The 23,209-nt window shown below is 49.6% G+C and overlaps 1 protein-coding gene across 1 annotated transcript; it reads right to left on the bottom strand.

The window, feature by feature from the left end:
• Window positions 1-539: 539 nt before the first annotated feature.
• Window positions 540-14,419, bottom strand: LOC144178458 (uncharacterized). The gene is made up of 5 exons (XM_077706330.1): window positions 14,265-14,419; window positions 5,690-5,935; window positions 4,432-4,605; window positions 2,044-2,320; window positions 540-1,132 (listed from the first exon to the last, which is right to left on the bottom strand). Exons 1-5 carry the CDS (start codon window positions 14,271-14,273, stop codon window positions 900-902), a joined length of 939 nt encoding a protein of 312 aa, XP_077562456.1. The 5' UTR covers window positions 14,274-14,419; the 3' UTR covers window positions 540-899.
• Between the last annotated feature and the right edge of the window lie 8,790 nt (window positions 14,420-23,209).

Raw genomic sequence — 23,209 nt, 5'->3', positions numbered from 1 at the left:
GGCCCTGGGACGAATAATGATCGGAGTAACACTTGGAGATTGGAAACGAGCTACCTGTTTCAGAGAACAAACTAGAGTAGAAGATATCATAGTTCAAAAACGAAAAAGAAATGGTCTTCGCCTGGCCACGTAATCAGGCGAAATGACAATCGGTGGACTGCCGGGGTGACAGAGTGGACATCGGGAGACGGGTCTAGAAAAGGAGGAAGGCCGATTACCTGATGGAGGGACGAAATCAGAAAATTCGGAGGTAAAGAACGCACTCAAGCGGAGCGCGGCAGGAGCGGTTGGAGGTAGATGGGAGAGCCCTTCATCCTGCAGTGGACCTAGTGAGCTGCTGCTGCTGCTGATGATGATGCAACAGCCGGGTCTCCGACGAAGGGAGAGAGGCCGCCAGCTCTGCTGTTTCTCCAGCCTTGCACCACTAGTGCAACCTGCGCCATTTTTTTTTTTTTTTACTGAAGCGCGTGTTAAACGGAATGAATGACACGCCATTGCGGCTCCCCTTGAAAAAAGAAGCGTGGACAATTTACTCCCCATAAATAGAATCACGCATTTATTGCTCGGAGCTTGGCATCATGTAATAGGTCGGCCTTTTAAGAACTTCTCGGGGTGTCGTTGGCGCTTGCAAAATACCTGAACAAAGCTTGCGCGCACGCCGACATTAGGCGTCGACACAGTCGATAGCCTTTATTCACCTGTAGACGACGTTCGTCAACACGCAGCAAAAGTATTCTCCCGCGAAGTTTCCGTTTGTCTGAGCAAGGTTTGCAGGTTGAACGCCCGTTAACGGGTTTCTTGCAAAGCGTCGACGCCGAGCTTTTAATAAGTGGAACGGTGCTGCTGGTCGACGGTGAACGGGCGTGTCCATGGGTGAATTTTGAGGAGGTCGACTCCTTTCAGCTGGCAGCACGCGCGACTAAATATGAGGTCGCGTGGAGAACTGTCACGATGGCCACAAGCGCTGCGCCAGTGGGCCTGGCGGCCGCGTCGCAGAACTGCTTGGTGGTCAGCATGGTCACATCTTTGCCCAGCAGAGACGGCGGCTCTCCGCACTTCACGCCGCTGATGTTCGCCCGCCGGATCCAGGACAGGAACTCGCCCTTTCCCAGTTCGCAGTCGCACTGCATCTCTGCGGGAAAAGACGAGAGGCAGGCATGCGCGTGTCAGAGTTGGAGGATCTTTCCTCAGATTCGCCGTTCATGGACGAGACAGACAGACAGACGGAGGATGGTGGACGGACGGACGGACGGACGGACGGGCAGACGACGGAGGGACGAACGGACGGACGGACGGACGGACAGACAGACAGACAGCTTTCTCAGAAATCTCGGAGTTGAAGAAAAATTAGTTCTAGTCCAGGATGTATGCCCTCCATATATGCCCTCGATGGCATCATTCAGTTGCGCGCCAGAGATGGGCGATAACGAGTAACGTCGGAATATCTATTCCGTATGTGTAACGAATTACCTCGCAGTGAAAACAGCGAGCTGTACGCCGAGCGTTGCAAGAGCTGTCAGTCCGCTCGACTGGGTGGCCAATAATAACAGGCAACTGCCGATTAAGGCTCCAAGATCTAGGTAGCAAGGGTTCAACGTCCCAAGCCGCGTACCGATTTGATTTGATTGATTGTAGGGTTTAACGCACCGCCTCAACGCATGGGGATTAGGCGCACCTTAGTGGAGGGCTTTGGCCTAATTTCGGCCATCTGGGGCTCTTTAACGTGCGCCGAAATCTCGTACTCACGGGTGTTTTTGCTTTTGGCCTCCATCACAGCCGCGTATACCGGTAGCTACCCAGTAACAGTAGAGCGAAGAAAAGAAAATAGAAAAAGATGGGCAGGGCAGAAGAATGAAACAGAGTACGAACCAAATAAAGACAATATAACCGATACGATAAACCGGAATGAAAAAGGGAAAGAGCCTAAAGAACAGGGAACCTCGGCCCCAGACGTTTTTTTCAAAATTTTCCCTTGAAAGGACAATAGTCGCCTCGCGGTCCATACACGATGTTCTATCAACGCGCAATTAACGCAGCACGCACTGTTCATGACTAGTCGGCGCAGGTGCTTGAGGTTCGACTGGAAGACGAGCGCCTCCTGGTCGGTGACGATCTCGATGCGGTTGCCGAAGAGGTCCAGCTCGCGCAGGTACGGCAGCTTGCTCACGGCGCCGGGCACCTGGGTCAGGTGGTTGTGGCGCAGCCACAGCCGGCTCAGGTTCAGCTTGACGAAGGCGTTCTCGCGCACCGACACCAGGTGCGCGCTGTTCACCGCCAGCTCTTCCAGCCGGGGCAGGGTGTCGAACATGCTCGCCTCCAGCTGCACCGCAAGGCACATATGCAGGGAGTTGGGCTATAGTTGGGCATATACGGGATGACGAAGACATCCTTCCAGTGCTAAAAAAACAGGATATGGGAGAGGAGTAAACGGGACAATCTACTCCTTACGGTTTGTCCTCTGTACTCCTCTCCTTTAGCGCTAGCAGGAGGACGGAGATATCTTGCTCGTGTAATTCCGGTCAAATGCGTCCCCGAAGTGTGAAGGAAATTGCGTGTTTATTACAGTGAACCTCTATAGCCATAACTACTCTGGATCGGCATTTCTATATAATTCTATCGTTCATAGCTACACAATTTTGCAAGAGACGCACACACGGCCACGAAGGAAGCGCACACGTCACCTGTCCCTATAGACACACGAAACAGACGTAGACCGCATTAAAAAAATTCCCGCGTATCCCACTGGATGATATTTTGCATGGTTGCAGGTAAGTCACTGTAGCTAAATGCGATACATTTTTATAAACCTGTATGGCTTAAAACAACAGCTACGGCCGTTTCTTGAAAACATTAATACGCATCGGGTTAAAAACTGATAGATTTACAAACGCAGTTCTTTTCATTTTAAAACTTCGATAGTTAATTATTCGACCAAACGACAATGCAATTGGGTGGGTTACAAGGAGCACGGATATTTTCGGTTCGAGAATCAGTTTTCACAGTTCGGCTGCCGTGATGGTAACGCGATCTCGGTTATGCTCTGCCAACGTCACGGTAAACCCCGCTGCACGTTGACCTCTGCCCCGTGCTCGCTGCAAAAGTGGTTTCCCCGCAGTACTAATCATCATGCTAGGGTGCACCCTTTAAAGGGGCTCCGGACACTGGCACCAACACGCACTTCCATATATCCTGAGTCCTGACGCCGTTACTCACTTGCACGTTTTAAGTGCAGATCACTTTAGGGGCTCGCCTTGTTGTCGTAGCTCCCTCGCTGGACCCAAGAAGAGCCACACGGCGTTCTGTCGTAGCGGCTGTCGTCGCGGCGTCCCACAGAGGCTTCGAAAGCCAAGCGGTTTAGATAGTCATAAGCATTCGAATCTCGTGAACCGCTGGCGCTTGTCATACATCTCTCAGTTGTTTAGCCCAAAGAAAACTGCAGGTACATATGAGGCAAAATATACGTAATTAACCGGCAGCGCCCGCGTTCATTTAGTTAGGAACGCTCGTTTGGTTGGTTTTTACGATAGCAAGCGAAGAGAACTGGCAGTGCAACGCCGGCACGTGCGGGAGCAAAAGCAAGCACAAAAAGAACATTACTCCCGCTGGCACAGTTTCAGACATGGGCGCGCGAGCACTGCGAAGGCGGGAAATTTGAAATGCGTTGGACAGACCTCCGTTGAATTCATCCGGCGAAGAATGAAACAGGGCGGCGAGGAGCGTCATGGGTGGCAAGAGTGAGCGGATAACGGCGCCACAGCCCATTATGGCGAATCACTGCTCTGAACTTCCGACAGCTTTCACATTAAGTAGAACGGCTTTAATTTTTTGACACATCAGCGTAAAAATACAATCGACCTCCGACCTGATAGCGGCCATGAGACCCACTCCAGTGCCGAATTCGTTTCCAGACGATATAATACCACCAAGAAAGGCCCCGTAACCCTTTTTTTTTTTTTTGCTTTTTTTGCTTCCAGTTATTGGAGTTCGCATACGCGTTTCTCGCAGGTAATAAGTTAGTTAACTTGTGAAACCTGATTGGTAATTAATAGTTTCTATGAATGGAACAAAGCTCTATGTAACACACCAAGAACGTAGATGCACCGGGATTTTGGACGATGATTAAGGTGCTATCTATGCACAAAATCCAGGAAATAAAAGAGGGAAAAAAAAAAACGAAGACTAAGAGAAGGAGATAGGGGACATAGGCATCTAGGATCTGTATTTTGGCTGCGATACCATTTTCCGGGCATATTGTGTTTCTGTAAGAAGGATGACATATAAGTATTACTGCCCGAGCCTGATTCGGTTCGTTTTAAACTGGAATCGTTTTCTTTCAAGCAGGGGAAGATGTTAGCTAGATTACGGAAGCAACGGAAAAATTCACGCAGCGGCAACGTTGCAGGCGTGCCGGAGCGAATGCATGAAGCTCACCTGCTGGATGGTCTCGTTCTCCAGCTGCAGGCTCCTCAGGTTTCCCATGGGCCGGATGATGTCCCCCACGTAGACCTGACCGATGCGAGTGTTGTCCAGTGTGAGCCGCTCTACGTGCTCGTTGATGAACGGGGGAAAGGCCTTCTTCAGCTCCTCCAGATCAGAGTCCCGTATCTGCGCCGCACACGTTTACAGCGAAGGAAAACTTCCGCCCTGGGCTCGCGCTGAAGGAAGCAAGCTAGGGAACATCTAAACACAATATTCAGCCGAGAAAAAAGTTTCTAGGTTTCTAGGGCAGTATACTATTACAGCTGACATGATGCGGCGCCAGCAGCTTTTTTGGAGGACCCTGCGCCGATCGATGAGGAAAAGGTGTTCCGCGCTGTGTTCGTTGCTCTCCGCAATTCCAGTCAGGCTATGAGCTGTTACGGAGGAGAAGGCGGCGTGGAGAGGATACGGTATAAGGCGTCGGTATGGGAGCGTTTTTTCTGTAGTGAAACAAATGTACAAAAGCTAGCTTAATTTTTATTTTGTACGAAACCAAACACCGGCGTGCTCTCGTTGGATTTTTTTTTTTTTTTGCAAATCGGGCAAAGCGCAGCCAGATTAAGCTTATTTTTTTTTTTGTTATTCATACAACGTGAAAAACTATGAAAGCTTTTGGGCGAATTGGCACTGATAGCGGGCGTTGCCATTCCACGCAGGCTGAGCACGAGGTCGCGGGTTCGATTCCCGGCCGCGGCGGCCGCTTTTCTGATGGAGGCGAGAAGAAAAAAACGCCCGTGTGTACGAGATTTCGGCGCACGTTAAAGATCCCCAGGTGGTCAAAATTAATCCGGAGCCCTTCACTACGGCGCCTCTCATCGCCTGTGTTGCGTCGGCACGTTAAACCCCACAATCAACCAATCAAGCCATTCCACGCACACAAAAAGATGGCTGCCGGAGAAGCTGCATGCTGCCATAGGCAAAAACTACAGTTCCTTGTTGGATTTCTAAGTCGGACGCTAACTGCTGCCGCCCGGGTGTTAAACAAAATATCCCATAAAATACGATCTTCATGCAACGTTTGAGCACAATCAAGAGACCTGTAAATGCTTTTTAACAATGTTCATAATATCTTTTCGGTACCCTGTGCATTTAAAAAGTAAAGACACATGAGCCCCAGGGGCTTGTCCTGCAACGAATATTCACCCAACTGAGAGCTGAACGGTGATTAATTCAACCAATGACGCGTCTCATCCTCGACAGGTGTGCATACCTGCATCTCGTAGAGGGGAATTTTGGCCTCGGCCACCCTGTCCAGGTCGCTGAGCAGCGGGCTGACGTGGATGTTGGCCCAGCGCAGAGTGAGGCGGCCGTTGTCGATGCCCGCGTCGCACTGGCACTCCTCCGACAGCATGGTGAGCTCGTTGCACAGCGTTGCGGCCGCCGGGCAGCAGCAACAGCAGCACACCAGCAGCCATGCGGCCGCCGCAGTCGCCGCCAGCGCGCGCCACGCAGGTCGCTGCCGACGCAATGGGACACATTTCGTGGACACTCTTCGCGAACAAGACAGCCGGTTTATTGCCCACGGATCCCAGAGCCCGCACTAGGCATCGCAAAGGAGGAAGAAAAAGAATGAGAGAATCCCACATCCTTTTCCTGAACAGTGGAAGAAGGAGCTGTCTACGCAGCTCTGGTTCCGACTCCCGGCTTCGGATGGTGGAAAGGGCCGTTGCAGAGGAAGTCTCCAATGGCGTCTTAACTGAAGACCCCACCCCACATTTTGATGCGCGTAATAGAATTCGCTGTGCGAAGCAGTGTGCGGCAGTTCGGTGATATTATCGCCCTTGGCGTGCAGAAATCCGATGAGCTACTTCAGTCGTGTACAGTAACGTCCGCTCGATCAGTGTTCCGGCCGTACAGGTGGAGTCTGGTTGTCGCGAGTGTACATGCCATTTGTAAGAGCGAGTAACTAGAGAGAGAGAGAGAGAGGGGGGGGGAGGAAAAAACTGTGGTTGATTCCTTTGTCATAGGAATCGGTAAAACACGAAAGTGAAATGTACAGCGAAATCTGCAGCTGAGCATGTTTTGCGGGTCGGCGGCTGTCTTGTGGGTGTGCTTGGCGAGCGCCGTCGTGCTGGCGGGTCGCTTCGGCAAAGGTGCACTGGCGTCATTTCCGTGACGGATGTGACGTCAGTGTACCCTGGCGTATCCTGACATAAAACACGTTCGTGTTAAAACATTTCAATAAGCTCGAAAGTGAGAGTGGAACCCTAGTTTGGTAATCCATGCATAGCCCTTCCCGTCTTGGCCCATGTCACCAGGAGAGTTTGGTCCTCCGGTTGACAGCTCGTCAAGTGTCTCCCACAGTTTAGGAAAGGAACGGACGGAGAGGGGGTGGTAAGGTTGGACTCTGAGCTCATTAGAGAATTATATGCTTTATAGCTGTGAACAAAATTTGCATAGAGCAGTGTACCGTGCGGGAAACAACAAATTCATTCGAACTGCGTGTACGTACGTCCCTGCTTGTAATTTTCGGAGTGTTATTGCCTGAGTTTTGCTGAGGAGACGAATCGGAGCATTTCGTAAGGCATATATACTGTCGCATAGCATTCCGAAAGTAAGCGCTCGTCCAGTCTACTGTGTTTCTCTGTCCTCGTCCATTGCGCTCTTAATTTTTTTTTAAAGCCATGTACCAACTCGCCTAACAAAGCATTCTATTACGCATAATATTTGTATGTCGTAGGCCACCGGACAGGACGAAAGTCGCCATGGTGGCCAACTGCAGGTGCCCACGGGGGCCCGAATACACCACTGGGAGGAACTCGAAGGCACGTGGCGAGCTCGAGCCGCCATATTTGCCCGCAACGACGCCACGGTGAATATTTCGGTGAGGTGTTCATCATATAGGGAGATTCAGAATCTCCAACATGAGTGGGAGTAGGCTGTGGGATCGGGGTGTCCATTCTCGAACAAAAACCGACCCGGGAAGAATATTCCGCTTCAGTGTCAGAAGTTTGTCAATCTACAAACAAATAAAAATTATAGCTCTTTGACTACTATAAGAGGACTCTGTATAACTGTGCTGAGTTTCGCAGAATCTTTAAAATTAGTTACCTGCGTAATTGTGAACGTTCGGGAGCCCCAGAGCGTCGTCGATATATGCTGTTATACAGGAGGAGCACGGCCTGATAAAATTGCGATAATTCGATTTCTGCAACAGGTATTTTAAACCAGGCAATATGAAATTTGACTGTTACGTCTATTCCACAACCTTGGAGATTTTTATGTTAGTTGGTACCATAGTTAAATACCGATTGCAGTTTCAACGCAAATAGCGACCTCGGCACTTCCGAAGCTGCTCCGGTGGCACCAGCCGGTTCGGCAAAACAGCTCTGAAACGACTATATATAGTACTAGTGCAGCCCCATTTTCGCCCGCAAGTATAAAGCTATAATCACACCAGGTCTCATCAAAATAATTCACTGAAACCTGCGGTATAAACAGCGAACTGAAAGCGACCGCAATTTAGTTTGTCGAACTAGTTTGGTCACATCCTGACTGGGCAGTACCGTGAACATTTGGTCAGTAAGAAATTAAAATAAAATGAAGAGCAAGTCAATTATTTAACACATGATTATCAGGTTTACTAGCCATTCTGATCGCAAAAAAAATAAGAACAGACATGGATTATTTCGCTTAATTCGCTTTTCATTTCTGCCACCACTGGACGAATATGCGCAAAGTTTCCCGGCAACAATCGGTAGACAGCTTACGTCAACAATCGTCGACGCAGTGAATGTCATCTGCGATCGGTCGTCGTTTAAGACCAGAACGACCCGTGCATGGAATCTCTCCCCGCACTAATCGCACTTCACGAGGAGGGGGGCAGCTTTTAGGGGCCAATCCCCTTATGGGCTGGGGCTGTTGGCGTCTCCTGTCGTCGTCGTAATCGTCGTCTCATGTAGTAACGGTACTAAAACACCGGGAAACTCGTTTACGCCTCGCGCTAGAACTAATTCGCGTACAAAAAGAACACGCCGACACACTCGTTTACGCCTCGCGCTAGAAAGCTTCGCGCTTCAAAGACAAGAGACTTTTACAGCAAAGCTGTGTACTTCTACCCCCGAACGGTTTCATCTCCGTTGGCAAAAACGTCAAGGCGTCAAGAATACACTTATACACTGCATGATTCGCCCTTCCTTCCCCAGGTTTCGCGTTAGTGATGATGGCCCGAGATTTTTTTCAGCAGACAACACTAATCGACTCCAAGTGCTTGCCGCGGCACATATTTACCTACTGCACGGACGTTTCATTACAGCCGAATGTACAGCGCACCCCCGGGCCGGACAGTATCGATTACGCGCCGCTGAGCAGCCCCAAAGGCAAACGTAAGCGAATTCTCGCGGAGGTGGCCAATTCAGTATGGCAGTCGATTGTTACACCTCAAGAGTGGGATGATTTGGTGGGGCCGCCAATTTACAAAGCCAGGGGAGCAGTGTACGAGCATTGCCAACATACGGCCGATCTTGCGTGGGAACGATAACCGGAACGCATGATCACTTGCCGCCTGGTACATATATCACGCAGAACAACCTGTATCAATGACAGAATTGTGCCCAGCCCGGCCTGATCACCTGAGGCATACTGCTGCAGACCTACCAAGACGTTTTCGCCACACCTACAGCAGGCATCAACCACGGACGGGGGTCGCTATTGAATTTGACACAACCGCGAAGCTTTCGATTAGGCCCCGCACGCCTTCACCGTTTACAAGACGGAACAATTCGGCATGCGCGGGAGCACGTTGTGCTTCTTTAAAGGGACCCTGAAATACTTTTGATAAACGTTTTCACTCTTTCCTTCGCGTCTGGAAGCACTGCGAAAGCTACAGTTATCGTCAGCATGGAGCGGCATTGCAGATACGCCCTTCGTTTCTGCCTTGTTTTTGTGGCTTCATTTTCAAAGTTGCCATCGAAAAGCGTTCATTACTACAACTGAAGCAATACCGGCCAACAGCCGCTACAAGGCCTCAGTGACGTAATTCGGGCCGTCGAAGAGCGTCAAGACCGGGAAAGAGAGAAAAGTCTTTTGAGCCGGTTTACAAGTTATCTGATGGGCATAGAGCAGTAATTTTTGGTTGAGCTACTTTGCGACCCCCTAATCTAAGTGCTGGGTGTGTTGGATGACTACGTTCTGTAAGCATTTAAGATTTAAAAAAAGAAGTTGAAAAAAGTGTTGCAGGGTCCCTTTAAAGGAGCCATGAAGAGGAAATGCAAGTTGGTTTTATTCGAAAGATTTCGTGTTTTATAGTGCCCCCAGCGCTTGTCCGGATACAAACGGTGCTTTATTCACTGAGAAATTAAACAATTTAGGTTAAAATTTTGATTTTCCCGCTCAATCGTGCGTTTTCGTGGTCCCAAGTGACATCACAGGAACCGACCGCTCTGCAGCCTAGAGTACCTTCATTCATTCACGCATCCGCCGTACAGGGTAGAGACACGTAACGCTGGCGCCGCCATGTTCGGTTGCTCACTCGCCGCCGAAGCAAGTCATTGTGTCAAAACCGCGCTAAAATTATCGCCGCAACGCGGTTTACTGAAGAAGTTTGAATCATATTGTCTGTTTCGCGTTGCTAGGTCTCGTGGGAAACGATAAGAATAACGCGTTGAGCCCGTTGGCCCAATTGCGGCGGCACGGGACCGTTGAAAGGTTGTCTCCACCCTGTACAGCGGTGTTGGTTTGTTCCCGCGTTTCTTTACGTTCCGTAACCTAGATGGCGCCACCATACCGTGGCAAGCGTTTGGTTTGTTTTTGCCCGCATTTAAACCTGGCTTGTTTTTGTTCTGGGAGAAAATATTCGTTCCCTGAAACAGTGCTCGCTCGACAAATGGGGTCACGTAAGACACCGTTGCTTGCGTCAATCGGCCAGTGTCGTCTGAGACAACCCCAAGCCCCGTAGTGCTGTGCAGCTAAACCAAAGCATGCTGTGCGCAGTACGAACAGCAGAACGCATCAGTACTTCTATGTTTACATGTGCTTTCGTAACTTCCACTGTTTGTCCCATCATTCGTATTGCTTTGTAAAGAATGTGCCCTAAATTTAAGCGCAAATCGCTCGTTCGTCTAGTTTGTAAGCTCTACCTAATTTGCGTCTGCTTCTGCCAGCCTCCGCCAATCGCAGAGCTTAGCCCATGTGACGACATAGGTTCTGTTGCGGGAAATGAGCTGGTGGGTCGCATGACCATTCCCGTTTTTCCTAATTATGTAGCTTATTTGAGCGAAGTTTACGTTAAAAGTGGTGTCAGTATGATTCTAACGAGACAATCTTTTGAATGAACCAAACTTGTGTTTTCTCTTCATGGCTCCTTTAAAGCCTTTCTGCACAACCATTCACTCAGCATAACAGTTGAGAAGCCGAAAGTCATTGAAAAGCGCGGCGGTCACTGTAGTTCCTCGGGCCGATGCCATCTACCCTAAATACACTCATCACCGCCATGGTGGCATCTTCTTCTGACTAGCACAGGTTTCGGCTTGCGTTCCGGCTTTTACGCGAATAACATCGCGTAATTGTGGGCTCGGCCGGAGATCCAGACACAAAACTGAGAGGGCTCGACGTAGCAGTAATGTTAATAAGTTCAGTATTCGACACGAATGTGGCCCAGCATACTGGACGGCAAAAGGAAGAGCTGGCCATAACGTGCCCAACCTGGGACTCAATATTATACTAGGGCGTGCCGGGTGTAAAAAGGGAGGGGAGGCAGGGATGAAAAGGGGAGGATATTGATTGATTAACTGTAGGTTTTAACGCGCCGACGCAACGCAGGCGATGAGGCGCGCCATAGTGGAGGGCTCCGGATTAATTTCGACAACCTGAGGATCTTTAACGTGCGCCGAAATCTCGTACACACGGGCATTTTTGTTTTCGCCTCCACCAGAAAATCGGCCGCCGCGGCCGGGAATCGAACCCGCGTCCTCGTGCTCAGCAGCACAACGCCTTAGTTGCTGACCCACCGTGGCGGGTTGAGGGGAGGAGGGCAATAAAAAATAAAGATATGAACAGGAAGAGCACTGGTGTCCACTATGGTAACGAGTTCAAAGTAAACCTGAATCTTGGATATCCTGCAAAATATGAAATCGACAATTAACCTACTTGAAGAATATGGGCGTTACGTGGCAGGGGAAGAAACGCTGTGATCTTTTGACTCCATCCGCAGCGAAGCAAGCATATACGCGGCCATTTCTTTTCTTGCAAGAGAACAGTAGTGAAGTCAAGTAGTCACAAACGCGACTACGAAGGGAGAATTCTCACTGCAACTGTCGGTTCGTACCTCAACACGGGAATCTAACAGCTCACCTCCCATCCCACGGAACCAACCAATTTACTGATAGCCTTAGTCACGTATTGACCGCCGAGTAGTCTAATAAACCACCGACTTGGTCATTAGCTCGTAATATGTGACCCCCCTGTTTACCGCTAAATGCGCGCGTGCAACTTCTCTGCACTCCTAGCACCCAGCCTTGTTTTATTAGACAGACCCGCCGCGGTGGCTCAGTGGCTAAGGGGTTGCGCTGCTGAGGTCGCGGGCTCGATTCCCGGCCGCGGCGGCCGCTTTTCTGATGGAGGTGAAAAGCAAAAACGCCCCTGTGTACGAGATTTCGGCGCACGTTAAAGATCCTCAGGTGGTCAAAATTAATCCGGAGCCCTCCACTACGCCGTGCCTAATGGCCTGCGTTGCGTCGGTGCGTTAAACCCTACAATCAATCAAAATCTGTTTTATTAGACAGAAGGGAATACATTCTTTACTTAGCATGCCATGCGGCAGCATAAACTTGCGTCTAGATACGTGTTTTGAGTGAGGCCAGATTAAAAAAGAAAGAACGACTCCTAAATAAAAATTTGCTCATGGCGAGTGGAAGCACCCTGAAAGGCCCCAAACCATAGTTTTTTTTTTCTTTTTTTTTTACGGGGCGCTGGCATTTGAGCATCAGTGTACCCGTATTGCATTGTATTACAACAGTAGTAACAACAACAACAAAAAAAAAACACCAAGCGTCTGAAGCCTTCATCTTGAGCTCGCAGCAATTGGCATCAATCGTTAATCTCTACCTTCAAGACAGATAAGACGATAGCTGTACTGTACACTCACGCTGAAAGCCCTTCGTGGACGGCGAGCATATATAGATTATCTTTCGCTGACCTCGTAACGCCGGGTAGATACCACAAAAAACGCCTTACGCCAAAACAACATCGAGAAGTTTAGAGTGTACAAAGTAAAATATCGAAGAAACGTGAAACGAATCCAACCGCGGAGCAAAAAAAAAACAAACTAATAACACCTTTATAGCTCGAATATCTATCGCTGTTTTGAAATTATTTTCCCCGTGACCCTCCGTTGTTGTTTGATAAAGAATGTTCATTTGAAAAATTCTCTATACGCATACAACCCTTGAGAACCAACTGGGAATTATGTCTAAGAGAACATTCCGGTCGATAAATGAAATGGGTTACATTAAATGAAGGATAAACACGCTGTTATGCCTAACAGAGTATTTAATTATTTTGCTTGATAACGTCAATGGCCCCAAAGAAGTGCGCAACAGGGCACTAATTACGCAACGTACGTGACATTACATTCAAAAGAATAGTTAGTTAGTTGAAGCTTTTATTTGAAAGGAAGGCCATAGCCAATGAGGGGGTGGTTGGGATTGGGATGGGAAGGGGGATATATAGAATATGATCAATTTCAGTTCTTAGTTCGCACTTCACAGTTCAACACTCACTTAGTTCACACTCAGCTCACATTTCACACTTAATTCGCATTTGAAACTTATTCACACTTCACAGTTTTTGAGTCAGTGTGACGGATTAGGCGTCGCCCTGCTAGACGACTCGCGCCAGACCAAAGACGAAGCGCACAATTAAAAACGGCAGTGGAAAAGTAACTGATCACGAAAACATAGTTATAAATAAACCAAAATACGCAGCATTTTAACACAGTGAAAACTGCTTTAATTTGGCGACAACAATACTAGTTGCAGCATTGACGAGCTTAAAAAAAGAGGCATGTGGCATAAAAAGGCCAACCACGTTAAAGCTCGACGGCCTGAATCGCGAAACACATCGCGTGGTATGCATGACCACGTTGCACGCAATGCGATAAGAGTTTACCCTATTGTGTAAACTTATCAGCGTATAAGTTCAAATACAGTGTCGACAGTTCACTGAACTCCCACTGTTACGACAACTCGCAGATAAATATATCTCAATATAATTCCTTTAGGGCGTTATGATAATTTAGAGAACCGCTCATCTGCAGAAGCTGACTGAGCGGCGGCAACGTAAAACAAGCCATTCAAAAGCAGGAGGGGCGTATACACATCGTACAGGAGCAAATTACTCCTGCACAACCTATATGCGCTGTGGCAAGGTATACGAGGCTATGCATATGCACCTGTGAGCTCATAGATGTCAACATTCATGGACATCATGCAGGGTTGTGGAAGTCGTGATACTTGCCGGCGCGATCCCTATGCGCACGATGCGGTAATTCCAAAAGCACGTGGTCGCTCTGTGTTTTTAAACGAATCCGTGTTTTTTGTATTGATATAAGGCGTTGCGCGCGATTTACAACACACTTTACCACAAAAGGAACAAACAACTATTATGAGGCACGCCCGAGATTATGGGGCCGGTCTTCAAGAAGCTCCCAGCCAATTGTCGTCGTCTGTGTTCCAGAGACACAAAAACGTGACACGAAATACAGGCCACCTACCACTCTGGGAGAATTCCGACTAGTGCACTACTGTAGGCGTTACGGAGATGTGTACATCGGAAAGCACCGAGCTCACCTTTTGCATCGGGTATGTGGAGGAGTGGCACGCCAATTGTCTGCCGCCGGCAACGCAACGTTTTGTTCTGAGCTGGAGTCAATCAGTCGAGGACTCGCCTATCTTGCACGGCCCTTATCGAGGCCTTCCTTGCATTCATTGCTGCTTACAGATGCGAAGGCGGCGGCTCACGCTCGCCCCCTCACACAATCGTAACGCAAACCTGGCAAGATTACGCGGCCGGCCACGACAATCAACAAGCTTCAGCCCGGCAGTACGCGCCAAGAAGTTCCTGCGAGAGCAACTATGAGAGTGTTCGAACTGGAGTTCGTGGACAACGTCTCTCGAAATCAGGCCATCCCAAACAAGGTTCGGCAAAGTGTCGAGATCATGTTCGTGGAAATGTCCGCCAACGCGCATATAAACGGTCTAGAGAGCAATTAGGCAATACCGTTAGTTTCAGATACACTCGCATGTTAGCAGGCAATGAAGTTTGGTTTAGCGCACTAGTTAGAGCTGTTTGAAGCAAGCTCTTAGTTTGTACGCACCCGCCAGAGCATGTCCGCGCGCGTCTCCTCTCCTCTCCTTTAACTATGCAGGGCTTCTATTTCTCAAGCTTGTTTAACTAAATAGCCCAAACGCAATCCTCAGTCACTGCAAGCTATTGGTTCATCGCAGGCTTTGCGAAAATTTGAAGTATGCTTGGCTAGCGTGAAAAGGCTGTCCTCCGCATGCATGTGGGTACGTTATCACGCAGTCCGTCTACTACATTATATTCTGCTCCTCAGCCGAGACCAAAATGAATTGCGGCATTCTGCTGTGGCACGGAAAAGAGGTCGCGGGTTAGGTTCCCAGCCACTGAGGCTGTATTTTAACGATCTCTGATGCCAGCAAATGCGATGTTGAGGAGCCCGCTGATGATCCCAGAATACGACATATGGCTGGTTTTAAGAATTTCCCCTTTCTCCGAGCCCGCACGTTGTGGGAACCGAGGTCCCGATTTGGTGCTTAATTTCGGGAAAAGGTGAGCCCAGCTAGCAAACGACAGACGGAGCCTGTGGCACCGCTGGGCAACGGTGCGTATCCATTCCGCGACGAGATTCGGATGGACCCCCAAGGTGGCACCATTACTGAATCCACCCTAAGTTGGTGGATTCGGTAACATCTGTGATATATTGATCCATACCACAACCATGCACGCGGATGCCGGGACCCGCGTGCAGTCACGTGGAGACAAGCGACGAGGATGCATCCCAGCAGGTGACTGACGGCCCAGCCTCGTGCTTTCTCGTCTCACGTTCCTATCTATGCTCGAACGCCCGCGGGCCTCGCAAAAGTTGGAGAGGAGGGCTCGCAGACAGTTGCAGAAAGTAAGCTTGATGGATTGGGGAGGGGGAATGAGGTACGCGACGCCGATTGGTTAACTCAAGTTTATGAAACCGATTATCGGTGAATGGTTGTGATGAGAGGACGTTCCACGTACGCAACACAATTGCGTATAGCAAATTTTCTTTGGCTCTTCCCCCAGATTTTGAGGGGGCTGCTGCTGTTGCTGCTTGCTTGGTGCGACGCTGGGTTTTATCTTACACCGGATAACGCTGACTGGCCTCCGGGGCGCCTGGCGAAGTTACCCGAGATAACGCTGGTGGCCTAGTTAAACCGCGCCCGAGGGGCCGGCACGGGAAGCGGGAGGGAGCGCCTTGAGATGGCCCCCTATCTTCGTGTATCGCGTAGAGAGAGAGAGAGAGCGATCTTTAATGAAGTCTGGCGATGCTAGCTGGGCTAAAATGCCTAACTTGCTACGCCAGTTGATGACGTGATGAAGATGATGGCGATGATGTTCAAGAAGTTGATGCGTACAGATACGGCGAGTTATTCACAGCGACTGGTCTAGACCTGTGTGTTGCAGGTACTATATCAGAGCTTTGGTAGCCCGTAAAGCACGTTTGGGACAAGCCCATGGTCCTAAAACGTCCTTTAGCTGCATGTCCACGGAAAGCGGCAGTCCCAAAGTCGAGGGATACTCTTTGAGCACTGAATCGAGCACATTCACAGAGCAGGTGCTGCAGGGTTTCTCGCACATCACAGTGTGGGCAGAGTGGCGACGTAGCCTGTTTTATCCTGAAGAGGAAGTTGCGCGTGTATGCGACATTCGACCGCATGCGATGTAGAATTGCTTGTACCCGCTTGGAGAGTCCTGGTGGCATTTTAAATTTGCAGTTGGGATCTATGAAATATAACGGCGCGTAATGACGTGATACGTCATCCCAGGCTGCACGCTGCATGTTCCATGCCACGCTGGATGCAAGTATAGATGCATCTTTCCTGGAGAATGGTATAGCTATTGCCGATCCATTATGCTTATGCGCAACGGATGCAGCAATGTCCGCCTTCACATTGCCAGTTATCCCACAATGGGCTGGAATCCACTGAAGTGCAATGTGATGGTGCGCTTGGAGAGCTTGGAGATGTAAAGCGTGTATGTCACACACAAGCTGGTCTTTTGGAAAAGATGCTAGACATTGAAGGGCAGCCCTTGAGTCTGTGAAGATGGCCCACTCTCGAGCGGGTTGCTTGACGATATGAGCGAAAGCCACCCTCAGAGCTGCAAGTTCGGTAGCCGTAGTTGACGTTCTGTGGCTGGGCATGACACTGATGGTAGTACGGGAAGACGGCCGGTATCCACACCCCGATAGTGGATGATGTTGACGACACCGACCCATCAGTGTACACATGAGTGTGGTCTCTGTATATCCGCGACATGTAGTCCAGGGCGAGGAACTTTAGTGCGGGAGCCGGAATATACTCCTTCCTCGTGATACCGGGCACGGTAGTCGTGACAGGTATGGGCAGGAACATCCAGGGCGGGTGCTCAGCAGGAGAAGGCTCTTGATACACCTTCGGAAGAAATTCACGCACTTCTTTGGCCCAGCTTGTCGCTAGAGGATGGCCCTGCTGTCTTGCCACAATCCGCAGACGCGCACGAAGCAACTCCTGCGTGCTTAGAGCGAGTGGCGAGAGCTGCCTGCATTCTGTCAGCGTTCCGATGGTAGAGGTTGTCTTTGGAACGCCAATGCAGACCCGCAGGACTTGTGCTTGCATGCTCTCTAGCGCTTTGACAGTTCCTTTTGATAGAGGGACCAAAGCAGGGATGCTGTAACTCATCAGGCCAACGCAAAGCGCTTTGTATACCCGTAGAAGAGAATTGACTGAACAACCGCCAGTGTTGGTGGAGAGCATGCGGAATATGCGGGCGAAGGAAGTAATCTTGTCCTTGAGGTGGCGAACATGTGGCGACCAGGTGAGATTACTATCAAATGTCACTCCCAAGAACTTGTGAGTCGGGACGTATGGAATTGCGGTCCCTCCAACAGTGAGGCCGGAGCGCGTAAGGTCACGCTTTGTGAAGGCTATCGCAGCACACTTATTCCCTCAAATCACTAATCCTCTAGTTGCCAGAAATGCCGCAATAGAGTCAATTGCCCGCTGCAGTCTTGACCATAACACTCGCCTATTGCGGCCAGAACTCCACATGCAGATGTCGTCGGCGTACAGGAAGATTTCTACCGACTTTGGCACGCATTTCTCCAGGCCAACTATGGCAATGTTGAAGAGTGTAGGGCTCAGCACCCAACCCTGGGGAACACCTCGGGTCACCTGATGTAGCGATGAGTCGCCCATGTCGGTAGACATGTACACATACCTATCGGAGAGGTAGTCCGATAGCCATGCGTACATGCGGCCCCTAATGCCTAAAGACTTCAGCGCCGAGCGGATGGCTCCATGCTCGACGCAGTCATACGCTGACTTGATGTCGAGGAACACGGCAACAGCAATGTACCGCCGACACTTTGCTTCTCTTATGCTATTTGCAAGGGCGATGACGTTGTCGAGGCTGCTACGACCCTTGCGGAAACCGGATATCTGTGCCGGGTATATATTTCGGATGGTCAAATCCCAGTCCAAGCGGAGCAGCACCATCTTTTCCATCAGTTTCCCGACACAACTCAGGGGCGCTATGGGTAGGTAAGACTCGATGACGGTTGGAACTTTACCTGGCTTTAGGACTGGGACAAGGCGAGCGTGTTTCCACCTTGGCTCTAGGCGACCAGCTTCCCACGAAAGATTGAAGGCATGCAGGAGGCAACTTCTTCCCTTTTCACCTAGATGCGAGATGGTTGTGTAGGTGATGTCATCCGGGCCTGGGCAGCTGGATTTCTTGACAGAAGCCAGTGCAGCGAGCACCTCTGCCATGGAGAATGGCTCGTCCATTGGGGACACCGGGCCTGTGCATCCCTCGTTGGGGGGAGAGAGTGGCGGAAGAAGAGCTGCTGGCGCTGCAGTAATTCTCCTGCAGAAGGCGTCAGCGACTTGGAGGTCACTGGTGTTCGTGCTCAGTGAGATGGATTTGAACGGGTGCAGTTGAATTTGCGGGGTACGCAAACTTCGGAGCAAGAGCCATATTCTGGAGAGCGGCTTCCAGGGGTCCAGCTTGGAGCAGAAGGATTCCCACTCACGCTTGGCGAGCTTAATCATATGCCTTCGAATTGCCTTCTCATCACACGGAGCTGGTGGCCTTCCGCCGCCAGGAAGATAGCAACGTTGAACGTCTCTCCTCACGTCTCGTATTTCTCGACGCACTCGCCACAGCTCAGCGAAAAATCATCAACTATATATACACCAAACACAACACTAAATAAAAATGAGACACGACAGTTACTTCCAACCATGGTCATCGGCAGGGGGTGCAAAAGGGGCACCTTCCCCCATCAAGCGTCTTGCCAGAGCTTGCCACCCCCTCCCCCCCCCCTCTTCCCCACTCTTCCTCAGCTCCGCGTATTCACTCATGCTTGCTTATTTTCCAGCTGACGTTAGAGCTTAGAAACTTCCCACAATGTTCATTTCTACCCTAAACTAAAAAAAAAGGACAGGAGGGGGAACTTTCTGTTCTTTTCTTCAGCGAGTACACAAGTAGACACCACCAACGAATATGTGGCCACCGCTGGAAGTTTTTACTGTGTAAACTCGGCCTCTAGCATTTATTTTCCTCTGAAAGTTTTCACTTCAACCAAATTACAGGTCGACCTTGTCCATGACCAGATTAGCTATGCCTGGGTTCTTCGCTAACGACCCTCTCGCCTAACGGCATGTGCTGAGCAATTCAAAGGTCGTGACAAACCGTCTTAAAAGGCTGGCTTCTGGGCGCTTTCCTCCTCCAAAACATTTTGTTCGGAAGGTGCGTTTAGTCGAAGTGTACATTTACTGTTTCTTGCCGCACAACTTTGCTAAAGGTGCAAGGAACGAGGCTATGGCGATCACGACAATCCAGTCCGATTCCGCGGATCCCCGCCATGTTCAACACAAAGGCCAGAGGGACCATCGACATCAACAAAATAAATGCTCCGTCATTTGCGCAGTGCTCCAATGTACACAGTCCCTTTTCAGCTGTGCCTCTGGACGTGTGCTCGAAAGCACTTGCTGACCTCCGCAGTCGTAAACTCTTTCCCACCTCTCGCTACCCCCTTTCCTCCGCAAGTAGACGATGCCAAAATGCGCGCATCGTAGGGTAAGCAGAACGGGAAAGAAAAAGTCCGGCTAGGGCACCTCGCAGCCTGCCTGCACCAAAGTGCACTCGCGTCTGTGAACATCGCTGTGCTTCTAGACCAGCGCGGCCGCGCTGGTCTAGAACAGCAACCACCGGATGTCCGTCGGCCGGCCGCCGTACGTCCATTCCGGCTCTAGCGGACGTCCGTATGACGTCCGTTTTAGTGCCGATGGACGTACCATGAACGTCCGTGGGACGTCCGGATTTAACACTTCCGTACGTCCAGTCGGACGTCCGAAATCGGATGTATTGATTGATTGATTGTGGGGTTTAACGCGCCGACGCAACGGAGGCGATGAGGCGCGCCGTAGTGGAGGGCTCCGGATTAATTTTGACCACCTGGGGATCTTTATCGTGCGCCGAAATCTCGTACACACGGGCGTTTTTGCTTTTCGCCTCCATCAGAAAAGCGGCCGCCGCGGCCGGTCGGATGTATTGGGGATGTTCAGTAAAAATTTCCAGAATCGCATAACGAGAAGTTCCTACAATGAATACTTCAAAGCACGGGGCCAACACACTACCGGGCAGACAGGCATACATGAACACAGTGAACTTGCTTCACGTGATTCGTTAGAGGTTCTCCATTATATATCCTTCTCCAAAGAGATAACCGTTGGAGATGGTGAGCTGCTTCAAAAAAAGTAAAAAAAAAATAGTCTTAATTTTAGAAATATGCCGATGAAACTTGCAATATACAAGTCAGCGTGTTGACGTACAAAATCTTTTTAATTGAAAAGCAAAGAAGCTTTTTCGTTTTTGCTTTTATATTCAATTTAAGCCGGTATTTGATGCTTCGTAGTAACTTTGTACGTCTACTGGCGGATGTCATTCGGACTTGTACATCCGTGTCTGGATATCCGCTGCACGTCCGAAACTGTACATCCAAACATGGACGTACAGTGGCCGTCCAAGCTGGGCATTGGATGTTCGGCTGTATTTCGGACGTCCGACGGACGTCCGTGGTTGCTTGGGGGTGCCACTGCAACGCTAAAATCACGAGAGTGATTTCAATGCCTAGTTTGATAAAGATCAGAAAACTTCCGAGCTGGTCAACTATCCCACTGCAGCTGAGGAGCCTCCGCCATCGAATTCGAAGGACTCGCCCTCAAATCATCTCTCGCAGGTGAACTTCATCAGACTCAGTACTACTACGGCTCCGGCAGTCGCCATTTAAAACATTTATCTACACCCACTCGCTTTTTGGTCAAAATACTAATCGAGGGTGGTATCATTTATGATGTTTTTTTTCTTTTTTCGCATTATTCTTTGCGGACAAACACCCTTGTTCTGTGTCGCTGCTATGAAGTTGACATCTTAGACTGCGATATACATGCTTACTAAGTTATTTAGTATGCATGTACAGTCGCGCTCACTATGACCTACACCGCTCATTAGTATTCACCGCTTTGTAGAACCTTTGTCTGGCACCCGGGGTAAAGACCAAGTACACATTAGGAGCACACTCTTAAAAAAAAGGTCGGGGCATTCACTAAGGGAATACTAACAAGTTACTTGTCCCAGTATACACTAGGTACTTAGTAACTGGAGGTAGTAAATGTAGCACTTGTCAGAATTACTAACCAAAGCAGGCAGTAAGCACCACTACCCCCACTAGTAAAGTCCCAGCGATAGCACTCTTCTAAGCTACATGCGTTTACTAACTGGCCATGCACAACCTAGTCATAAGCACGACCTTAATCTAGTGCTACTACTTCCTACACTCAGTTAATTTACTAACCATGCAGTTGTTAGTGGCAGAGCCTACGTACCATACCGAGGGGTAGTAAGGGTCGCAAGGAGTTAGTAAATACGGCCGTTACTACCTTTTTACGAAATTTTTTATTAAGAGTGCATAACGTCCTAATGAATCAGGCCTTATCCTAACGTATATGCCCATAGCCATTGTTTTGTCGATATAATCGTCTGAATACTAATGAGTGGTGTAGGTCATAGTGAGCGCGACTGTACGTTGTTGTTGACGCTTACTCGGTAAAGCATATTTAAGTTACGTTAATCGAAAGCTGCTGTTACGAATCGGCCAGCAACACGTGTTTTCCCGCATCAGCGACCACGTGGGAATCGACCATGTGCGCCCGCGTGTTGGTGAATCATACTTTCATGTCTCGACATGCCGGGTCAGTCACCTCGCTTTGCAACACACCTCCGGCAGCTGTCAGCTTCCACGTGCAAAGCCACGACGTTCGCCACACCCTTCAGGCACCTGCGCGTCGCCTTGACCTTCCCGGCTTAGACGTTTCCTATCAGCGCGATCAGAGTTGATAGCGCGACCCCGGCACCTTTCAAGGACACTCTCTCCCCTCTCTCGGACGCCACGAGGGGCGAAGCCATGACTCGCGAACTATGGACACGTGTGTGTGTGTCTGTGATTTCGTGGCGTGTTACTCTTGGGGGCGTTTTTTTGGGTATAAAAGAAGCAGCACAAACGCTGATATTCATTCCTGTCGGAGCAGCGAATCCATGCGGTCGCTCTGCTCGTGTCCTGTATTGTAACCTCGCCCGTCAGGGCATTGTATGTTTTTTTGGCTTCGGCTCACCTCTCGCCATGAAGTAAACAGTTACGTTATCCTACTGCTCTGGACTTCTCTTCGGCTGCAACAACGGCTCGCCGCTCGCTTCATACACGCTACCCATCGTATGTTGGAGGCCACGGAGAAAGGATCGGGTGCCCCCGCCCGGTCGCAACACTGCCTTTGAAGTTTGTATGGGCTCGTCGAGTTCACACAGCGGGAAACCAGATGTTATTTATATGAAGAGTGCTTCAGTAGAGAAAATGCAGCATGCGAAATTTTATATTATTCTTGTTAGCGCACCTTGCAAAAAAAAAAAAAAAACATTTTAAATAGACATGGACGGTTCAAAAGTGCAGCAGCACAGGCGTCTCCATATGAAAGCAACTAGCGAGCTCAGGATAAAAAAGGGTATTTACGGGCCTACATTCACAGAACGAATAGACTGCACTGACAAAAGTCAGTGTTCCTCGAATCACTGAATTCCAAATCCAGCCGCCAAACTCTACGCAACCCCGGAAGAATACTCGTAGCATCTTCGACCTTACTAGATTATCTGCCATGTGCAAGGGAAGAAATATTTATAGACGACGTCATTTGCTTTATATTTATAGACGACATTTGCTTTACTTTTATTGCATCACCCAAAGTCATTGTGTGAACGAGCAGCAAGATTTCAAGACGAAGTCCTGCGAACCAGGTAGGAAGCAATGTCATTTCAATAATTTTCACTTTGGTGCTGAACTTTCGCGTCGATCGTGAATGAACACGAAACGGATACCAGATCGACCTTCTGGCATTTGCTGAGGCGACCTATCCATAATCCCACTACC

Source organism: Haemaphysalis longicornis, unplaced genomic scaffold, assembly GCF_048455015.1.
Source record: "Haemaphysalis longicornis isolate Haplotype H1 unplaced genomic scaffold, Haemaphysalis longicornis Haplotype H1 scaffold_4, whole genome shotgun sequence".
Taxonomy (NCBI): Eukaryota; Metazoa; Arthropoda; class Arachnida; order Ixodida; family Ixodidae; genus Haemaphysalis; species Haemaphysalis longicornis.
The sequence above is the reverse complement of the archived record's forward strand: the minus strand, read 5'-3'. Positions and strand labels throughout refer to the sequence as shown.

Coding starts and splice junctions, on each gene's coding strand:
- LOC144178458 (XM_077706330.1), bottom strand. Junction 4,606..5,689: donor TTCCCCTCTACGAGATGCAG/GTATGCACACCT, acceptor TGTGCGGCGCAG/ATACGGGACTCTGATCTGGA. Junction 1,133..2,043: donor GCGCCGACTAGTCATGAACA/GTGCGTGCTGCG, acceptor CTTTTCCCGCAG/AGATGCAGTGCGACTGCGAA.